The sequence below is a fragment of the Morus notabilis genome, unplaced genomic scaffold (assembly GCF_000414095.1).
Source record: "Morus notabilis unplaced genomic scaffold, ASM41409v2 Scaffold396, whole genome shotgun sequence".
NCBI classification, from domain to species: domain Eukaryota; kingdom Viridiplantae; phylum Streptophyta; class Magnoliopsida; order Rosales; family Moraceae; genus Morus; species Morus notabilis.
The window spans coordinates 171,536-180,832 of NW_010362367.1; the positions used below are offsets into that span (position 1 = coordinate 171,536).

At 51.1% G+C, this 9,297-nt stretch overlaps 2 protein-coding genes across 2 annotated transcripts; both read right to left on the bottom strand.

The window, feature by feature from the left end:
* Positions 1-2,082: 2,082 nt before the first annotated feature.
* Positions 2,083-4,983, bottom strand: LOC112092269. The gene is made up of 2 exons (XM_024168000.1): positions 2,489-4,983; positions 2,083-2,257 (listed from the first exon to the last, which is right to left on the bottom strand). The coding sequence occupies exons 1-2, from the start codon at positions 4,981-4,983 to the stop codon at positions 2,083-2,085; spliced, it is 2,670 nt and encodes an 889-aa protein (XP_024023768.1).
* A 447-nt stretch (positions 4,984-5,430) lies between these two features.
* Positions 5,431-6,591, bottom strand: LOC112092270. The gene has a single exon (XM_024168001.1). The coding sequence runs from the start codon at positions 6,589-6,591 to the stop codon at positions 5,431-5,433; it is 1,161 nt and encodes a 386-aa protein (XP_024023769.1).
* Between the last annotated feature and the right edge of the window lie 2,706 nt (positions 6,592-9,297).

A 9,297-nucleotide genomic window follows, 5' to 3' on the forward strand; every position in this document is an offset into this window, starting at 1 on the left:
CCTTTTACCCGCCCTTCCATGCCGATTCCTGGGATTCCTTCGCCAGGAGGAGCATCCTGGAGCGCCAGCGTCTTACCATAACGCGCCAACTTTCGGTATACCCCTCCCCATTTGCCTTTCCTTGCTTGGGATTTCGTCTCCACGTTCTAATCTCGTCCCATCTCCCTCCCTTGGTACGCAGGCCCTTGAGCTCGCTCTCCAGGACTATGTAGAGTTAGAGGACCTGATCCAGAAGGGGACGTTCTCGAAAGACACCGAGCAAGAGCTCAAGACGCTTCGTGCCACCCGGGAAGAGTCTTCCTTGAACCTTGAGGTCGAGAAGGCCAAGGTGGAATCTCTCAAAGAGAGCCTCGCCACCGAGAAGGCCACCAGCTTCCGAGAGGGCGAGCAGTCGGGGAGATCCAAGGCCGTCGAGGAATACCGCTTGTCCGCCGAGTTCCAACAGCAGCAGAGGGATGTGGCTTCACAAGCGGTCCGGGACTTCATGGCTTCCGAGGAGCTTGGCCGTTTGGTAGATGCCAAGCTGAAGTCATTCAAGGCGTCCAGGGAGCTCCAGGAGATCATTGAGGGGCAGTTGGAGCGGTGCAAAGGGCAGTTGGAGCGATTCAAGTCCTCTGAGGCCTTTGAGGAGCTCATAACCCAGAGGCTCGACGCCTATCAGGACTCTGCCGAGTTTGAGAAACTCTAGTTGTCCCTCATGAAGTCCGCTGGGGAGCAAATCCTCGACCGCTTCCGGAAGAAGCGTCCAGATGTCAACCTTGCTTTCCTCGACGAGTCTGACAGCGAGGAAGTGGAGATTGTCGACCTGGACCAACCGGTAGGGGAGGTCGAGCAGATACGGATTCAGGCTGGGCCAGTGGGCGAGGACTCGGAGCGGGCACCGGGGGCTAGCGGTGAGTCGGAGCTGGGGGCAAGGAGCACGCCGGCGGGGACGAGGGCGCGCAGTAGATTTTAATTTCTCTTTTTCTTTTGTGGGGCCATAAGGCCCAGACAATATTTATTTAGTGGTTTGTAACGACCATAAGGTCGAGACAATTATTTTCGTTTGTGTTTCTTCTCTATTTTTTTTTATATACATTCACGCTTTGTTCATTCTGTTGTGTGGAGAATCTCTTGCTAAGTGTAGGCTCGACTACATCTCGTGAGTTGAGTTTTTTTTTTTTTTTTTGGTGGGGGGCCTCATGTCGGGCCTTAGTACCCCTCGCCCAAGCTGAGTTTCATAACTCGGCGTTGGCCGTTCATTGTAGAAACGTCGACATGGGTAGTAAAATGTTTGGACGTAGAAACTTTGTTCATTTGTTCGGGTATGGTCGAGGCGGAGCCCTACTTCCCTCGTAAGTTTATGGGGGCCGTATTGTCCCCTCGTCATCGACGTATCGACGGACTAGTCCGATCGACGTATCGACAGGAATAGTAGACAGTCGTGAGGTGGGATTCGTTGGCTAAACGCGCGTGTTACTTTTTATTCATGTAGAATTTACAAGTGGCTTTCCAGCCTACCATAAGGAAGAAATGAGACAGAATAAGAAATCGAGACATTAGGTCTGCTCTGCTCGGTCGACGTACCCCAGATTACTGGTTGTAGACCTTTAACTGGTTTGCATTCTAAGTATGCTTGATGTCTTGACCATCGAGCTCCGCCAGCCGATAGGACCCGTTAGCCACAATTTCTCTTATTCTGTAGGGCCCTTCCCAGGTTGGGCCTAAGGTTCCGGAGTTCCTGGGTTTGGTGTTGGGGGTTACTACCCTTAGGACCAGGTCACCGACCACGAAGCGATTTTACCTGACCTTCTTGTTATAATATCTAACAGTTCTTACCCGGTAAGCGGTGAGCCTTAGCTCTGCGTCTGTGCGCCGTTCCTCCAGGAGGTCAAGCTCCAAGCCCATCAGCTCGGCGTTCCTCCCCTCCTCATACCGAGTTACCCGGTTGGTTGAGATAGACACCTCGACTGGAAGTACTGCCTCGACCCCATATGCCATCGAGAAGGGCGCTTCTCCCGTAGTAGTTATACTCGTTGTTCTATAGGCCCACAGCACCTTCGGTAACTCGTCTGCCCATTTCCCTTTATGGGCGTCGAGGCGTCATTTGAGCGTGACTTTAATTATCTTGTTGACTGCCTCAACTTGCCCATTGGACTGGGGGTATACGACGGAGGAGAAATTCTTGTGGATCTCCAGTAGTTCACAAAATTGACAGGTGTTGTCGTTGTTGAATTGCTTCCCATTGACAGACACGAGAGAATGCGGCACACCAAACCTGCAAACTATGTTGTTCCATATAAAGTTCGTACACTTCTCTTCTGAAATGGTCGTTAATGGCTCAGCCTCTACCCACTTTGTGAAGTAGTCGACGGCGACAATAGCGAACTTGTACCCCCCTGGGGTTTTGTGTAGGGTACCAATAAGGTCAATTCCCTACTTGGCGAAGGGCTAGGGAGACACTATAGATGTCAGGTCTTCTGAGTGCAGTCGAGGGGTGGGAGCGTACCTTTGGCAGCTCTCACACTTCTTCGCGTATTCGGCTGCGTCTTTCTTGAGACTCGGCCAGTAATACCCCTGCCAAAGTATTTTGTAAGCTAGGGACTGTCGCCCCGCATGGTTCCCGCATATCCCGTCGTGCACTTTGTATAACACTTTCTTCGCCTCTTCCGCGCCGAGGCATCGGAGCAAGGCCGTCGAGTAGCCCTTTCGATATAGGATGTTGTCGTGCATCGTGTACCTTGCTGCTTGATACCTCACCCTTTTTGCTTCCTTCCTGTCCTCTGGGAGTTCGCCGTGGGCTAAGTACCTGGTAATTGGGTCCATCCAACCTAGTTGGTAGTCCACCGGCGTGACCTCGGGCCTCCTTTCCGTGGTTGGGGCTTTCAAGACCTCCACGGGAACCAGATTTAGGAGCTCGGCATCTCTCGACGTCGCCAACTTGGCGAGAGCGTCGGCGTTGCTATTCTCTGCTCTCGGCACTTGTTGTATATCATAGGCTGAGAGCCTTCCCAGGGCTTCCTTGACCTTCTTCAAGTACGCGGCCATCTTCTCATCCCGGGTCTGATATTGGCCTTTCACTTGATTCACAATGAGTTGTGAGTCACTGAAGATGTCCAGGTTTCCCGCTTTTAGGTGCTCCGCCAACTGGAGTCCAGCCAGCAATGCCTCGTACTCGACTTTGTTATTGGAGGCAGGGAAGTCAAACCTGATGGCGGAGGTGATCTTGTGTCCCTCAGGTGTATGTAATACTAGCTCTGCCCCGCTGCCGTTGTCGTTGGAGCTCCCATCAACGTAGAGCTTCCACCGCAGCGTCTCGTTCACTTCCTCGGCGTCGTCCAGTAACCCTGTGAACTCTGCCACAAAGTCCGCCAGGGCTTGGCCCTTGATGGCATTCCACGGTTTGTAGTTGATGTCAAACTGGCTGAGCTCTATGGACCATTTCAAGAGCCGACCGGAGGTGTCGGGTTTTTGTAGCACCTGCCTGAGTGGGTGGTTGGTCAAGACCTGAATGCTATGGGCCTGGAAGTAGTGCCGCAACTTCCTCGCCGTCACGATCATCACGAGGGCGAGCTTTTCCATCTGGGGATACCTCGTCTCCGCATCGAGGAGGCGCTTGCTAGTGTAATACACCGACATCTGCACCTTCTTCTCTTCGCGGATCAACACCGAGCTAACGGTGTGTTCCGAGACCGCTAGGTAAAGGCTCAGCACCTCTCCAGTCGCTGGCTTGGACAGCAGATGGGGTTTCCCGAGGTGTTCTTTCAGTTGTTGGAACGCCTGTTCGCACTCTTCCGTCCACACGAATGGCTTGCTGCCCCTCAGGGTGTCAAAAAATGATACGCACTTATCCGTAGATTTTGAAATAAACCGGTTTAGCGCGGCCACACAGCCTGTCAGCTTCTGGACCTCATTGGGCTTCCTTGGCGATTCCATGTCGAGAAGGGCATGAATCTTTTCTGGATTTGCCTCGATTCCTCGACTATTCACCATGAAACCCAAGAATTTCCCAGAGGCTACGCCGAAGGCACACTTACGGGGGTTTAGCTTCATTTTGTATGCTCTGAGTACGCCAAACATCCTCCTAAGGTCCTCCACATGGTCCTCGATCTTCTTGCTCTTTAACAGTATGTCGTCCACATAGACGTTCATTGACTTTCCTATTTGCCCCGCGGACATCTTGTTGACGAGGCGTTGATAGGTTGCCCCAGCGTTTTTGAGACCGAAGGGCATCACCTTGTAGCAGTAGAGGCCTCTGTCAGTAACGAACGCCGTGTGCTCTTGGTCGCGGTCGAGCATTGGTATCTGGTTGTAACCTGAGTACGTGTCCATGAAGCTCAGCAGGTCGTGTCCCGCCGTAGCCTCGACCAGCTGATCGATTCGGGGAAGCGGGAAGCTGTCCTTGGGACACACTTTGTTCAGGTCATTGAAGTCGTCGCATGTCCTCCAGTCCCCGTTCAGCTTTTTTACCAATACAGGGTTCGAGACCCACCTGGGGTACAGGACCTCTCGGATGAAGTCGTTCCTTATCAGCTTGTCGACCTCGTCCCGCAGTGCCTCGTATCGTTCGGCGTTCATGGGTCGTCGTTTCTGCCTTTTAGGCGGATACTTCTCGTCAATGTTCAGCCTGTGACACATGATGTCGGGACTTCTCCCTTCCATGTCTTCGTGGGTCCAGGCGAATACGTCGAGGCTTGTTCTAAGGAACTCGACTAGTTTCTCGCGGGCCTGTGTCCCCAGCTCTGAGCCCACCCTTAGTGTCCTCATTGGTTCTCTTTCATCGATGGGGACCTCAACCAATTCCTCGACCGGTCCAGTCTCGGCCTCGTCTCCTAGGAACCTTGGATCCAAATCACAGTGTTCCGCCCTGGCCTCGACCATTCTTAGTTCCCTGCGTACCTGTGTCGACTCAGTGTAGTGGCGGATTGTCTCTGAGTATGTGAGCCTTGAATCATACTGGTTTCCCCGGGCCTTGCCGATCCCACTGGGCGTCGGGAACTTCATCGCCTGGTGATAGATGGATGTGACTGCCCTCAGGGCCCTCAGCATCGGGCGTCCGATGATTGCATTGTATTAATCGCCTCCCTTCACCACCAGGAACTTCAACATGACCGTCGAGGTGTGTGGTCGGTCTCCAATGGTTATGGGCAGCTCTATTGCCCCTTCCGAGATGATGTTGTCCCCTGTGAAACCGTACAAGGGCTGCGCACTGTTTTACAGCTTTGCGCGGGGGATGCCCATCTTATCAAGGCAGTCCGAATACAACATGTCCACGGAGCTACCGTTGTCGATCAGGATACGGTAAACCGTATGGTTACCAATCATGGCCTCAACGACCAAAGCGTCGCTTTGGGGGAAATGTACTCCCCTCGCATCGGCTTCTGAGAAAGTGATTTCGGCCTCCTCGTATCGCGCTGCCTTAGCCTCGCGTCCAGAGACGTTCATCATCCTCTAGCTGAACTTTTCTTTTGCCTCCCGCGCGTACTCCTTCTGTGCACGTCGGGATGAGCCTCCGAGGTAAGGTCCTCCAAAGATCGTTCTGATGACGCCGACCGGTTCGGCTGGGTTGTCATGTCTCGGGTCTTCCCGTCGGTCGTTATTGCGCCTATTGTTGTTTCGTCGGTCGGCCCGGTACTCACTGAGCCTCCCCTCCCGGATCAACCTCTCGACCTCGTCCTTCAGGTTGTAGCATTCAGCTGTGGTGTGCCCACTATCACCGTGAAACTGACAGTACTTGTTTTGATTCCTCCGTGTTGGGTCGGACTTTAGCAGCGGTGGTCGACGCAGGACCTGGAGGTGGCTAATCTCGTGGTAGACGTCTTCGATTCCCATAATTAAGGGCATATAGGCGTCATATCTCTGCGGCTTTAGCCGCTTATTTTCCCCCTGGCTCGTCGAGGTGTTGCCGCCCCTATTACTCAAAGCCGGGTTGTACCTTTGCTCGGCTTGCACTTGAGGAAGACCTCGGCACTTCTTGCCGTTGTTCTGACTGCTTGTCTGTCCCACCCCTTCCTTGGCAGGGGTCGCCGCCTTGCTCTTCAAGGCCTTCTTGGCCTCCTCGGCGTTGATGAACCCATGCGCCCTCGTCAGGAACTCTTGGTAGGTGTGGGCCGGTCTCCGGTCGAGGTCTGTGCTATAGGGGATGTCCTTTTTCATGCTCGACAGCGCTCCCATCAAGGCCACCTCGTCGGAGATCCCCTCAGTGGCGGTGACTTGTTCCCCGAACCGGGCTGTCCAGTCCTTCAGGGACTCATTAGGTCCCTGGTATACCCTCGAGAGGTTTTGTTTTGGCGGGATGTATTTCTTGACACCTATGAACTGAGTCAAAAAGGCGTTCTTCAGATCATCCCAGCTGGCGATGGAATTTGGCTTCAGGGATCTGAACCATCTCTTCGCGGAATTGGAAAGGTGATTCCTAAATGCCCGGCACATAACCTCCTCGGGGTATCCATGCAGGACCATGTGTCCTGTGTACACCTCCAAGTGGTCGTCCGGATCGCTCCTTCCGTCGTATAGTGGAATGGGTGGTGATTTGTATTTGTCTGGGAGCGGCACCCGAATAATATTCTCGGTGAAAGTGGTCGTGTGACGTGTACATCTTGGCGTCGACATTGACCGCCTCGGCTACCTTCCCTACAACTTGCTCGAAGTTGTTTAATCGACTCCCGATCTGCTTTTCGAGCCTTGCCATCTTCTCAGCCAGGGCCTTGTTATCCGCTGCGAGCTCTTCGTCCCTCATCAGCTGCATGGCTTTCCCGCGTCGAGTCTCATCCTGAAGTCTCCGCCGTATATAGACGAAGACCCCACGGGGATAGCGTTCCTTCTATTCGTGTCGGGTTGCGGTTGAGGGGGCGCGTTCCTGTTATTCACGGCCTGCGCCGCAGCCTCCTCCCGCGCTCTCCTCTGCGCCGTCCTCTGCCTGCTCCCACCGACCTGTTTGACTTGGCCGGGCGGGGATCGTTGGCTCGGCTGTCACCGATCTCCTCGGTGTCACCGCGTTGGTCACCAATCGCTTGGTCCCCAGCGACGGCGTTCACCGGGTTCATCGGCGCGTCCTCCAGTGGCGGCATAGAGTTCTGGCCTTGATCCCGCCCGGCCAGGGCCGTAGCCATCCTTTCCACAGCCGCGGCCAGCGTTTCGACCTGCTTTTGGAGCTGGTCGAGGCGGTCTGGTTGATTCGTAGCGGTTTGTGGGGGTAGGTTCGCCGAGGTCCCCGCGGTGGTGGGATCCTGGGTTGCCTGGCTCCTTGGGTCGACCGCCATCAGGCGAGCGTTCCTGGGAGGCATGACTATTGCTTTTTGTTGAGAACTGGATTAGATTTCCGGGCTTAACCAGGCCCTCCTTCTAGCGCCAATTGTTCACGGTGTTTTTCCGACAACTCGTAATTACCTCTCCCAAAAACACTAACGGTTCAATCAAAGATAAAAATTGAAAAATAATATAAAGGAGACAACAATTTTATAGTGGTTCGGCAATAATTCTTTGCCTAATCCACTTGTGCATGCACTAATATTTCAGCCGGTTACAAGCTCCCTTTTCTTAGTAATGAAATGGTGTCTAACCCCTTTTTAGGTCATTTTTCCCTTATTTATAAATGATTACAAAATCCCCAAGCCTTCTCCGTTCCTAAGGAGGAAGCCATCTCCCTTCCTCAATAATCGGGAGGGTAGGTGGGTTTTAATAATGAAAAATCTCAGGAAATGTGGCTGACCCCCCTTATATGCCGCACGATCTACTGACTCCTGCAGCGACCGTTGGATTGATGCTTCTTTCCCCGAGTTAACAGGACAACCGATGGGATTGATTAGACTGCATTCCTCGACGCCGTGGATGTCGAGGGTCGAGCGTCATTCCTCGGTGCCTTTCTCCGTGTGGCGTCTCTCGGCGCAGAGGGAACCTTAGCTGCTACCACTCCTCTGACACCGGCGGCCGAGCTGGACGGGGATTCCTCGGCGCCTAACGTCGAGGGCGTGACCGATCCTTCGACCGTGGTGTAACATAACACAAGCCCAACAAAAATCTTTTTATAAAATCTTTTCTTTTCTTTGTACCCTTTTTAAACTTTTTCCTTTTTTTAAAAAAATTTCTCTCCCACCCTTTTTTGTTTTTGTTTTTTTTTTCTTCCTCTTTGTTTTTTCTTTCTTGTCTTTGTTCTTTTTTTCCTTTTTCCTTCTTTCTTTTTTTTCTTAAACCATTTATATAATTATTGTTTCAAAAAATGTCACACGTGTGGAGACCGCAGTTTGACTAGTGGCGTGAAAAAAGAACACTTTGTTATATTGTCGGTGTCTAATTCTATTTATGACATAAACAAGTATCGTACTACACATGATCCGTTACAATATAGGGCCATGGCCTAGCACAACCCTCCTCTACGTTGCAGGGTCGTGCCTGATTTTGACACCATTAGAATTTAGGCTCAAGCCGAAAAGATGAAGTAGCAACACAATGAAAATAATGATAAATATAATTTAAAAGCTACAGTAAAAAGGGTTGTTACATACACGATACAACATTAGGAAAACATTCAGGTTCCTACACTTGCTATAGTGCTAGTATAAAGGCCCGTTTGGTTCATGGATTAGAACCATGAGATTAGAATTATTTTTTATTTACGTGTATTTTTTGTGAGAAAAAATGCTGTAGAGAACCATAAATCATGATTCAAGTCAGAGAACAAATCCTCCAATCAAACGGACTCTTAAGCTCTCACACCTAAAATTGAGTATCATATGGCAGTACAGAATCCCGTACTTGTTCAAGGATTTTGCCATGTAAAGCCCCAAGGCTTCAGGGTTGGAGTCCCCTCATTCCATGAAGTGGGCAAATGGAGATAGTCTAATTCCAACTCTATTCGCCCCTATCTCATCAGTAATAGCTTCAACGACTTCAAGAGCGCAACGATAATGGTTCTCTAAGGATCCACCATATTTATCAGTTCGATCATTCACTTGATCTTTCAGAAATTGGTCAATGAGGTAGCCATGAGACCCATGGATTTCAACTCCATCAGAGCCTACGTAGGTGACATGTTAGGATAATCAAATTGAAAGCCTGAAAACGACGGCACCTTAATGCAAACGGTGTGTTGAATAGCTATTGGTGTTGTAATTTCCCAAAACATGACAAAGTTCTTCACATTGGAACTGGTATTGTTGGTGGTGAATGGTGATTTCAAGTTTAATTGAGTAATGTTATTGAGCACTGATAGTGTTCAATATCACCCACTAAATGTGAGTATGAAACTCACATTTATTAATAATAATGGTGCTTTAATACTGTGGTGTCCTAAGCATGTTTTTAATAATAATTCCTGCT

Bases quoted from the DNA above. Each gene is read 5' to 3' on its own strand.
- LOC112092270 (XM_024168001.1), bottom strand. From the start codon at position 6,591: ATGTCGACGCCAAGATGTACACGTCACACGACCACTTTCACCGAGAAT.
- LOC112092269 (XM_024168000.1), bottom strand. From the start codon at position 4,983: ATGAAGTTCCCGACGCCCAGTGGGATCGGCAAGGCCCGGGGAAACCAG. The intron at 2,258-2,488 runs GTACGCTCCCAC...CATAGTTTGCAG, and splicing joins AAGTGTGAGAGCTGCCAAAG to GTTTGGTGTGCCGCATTCTC.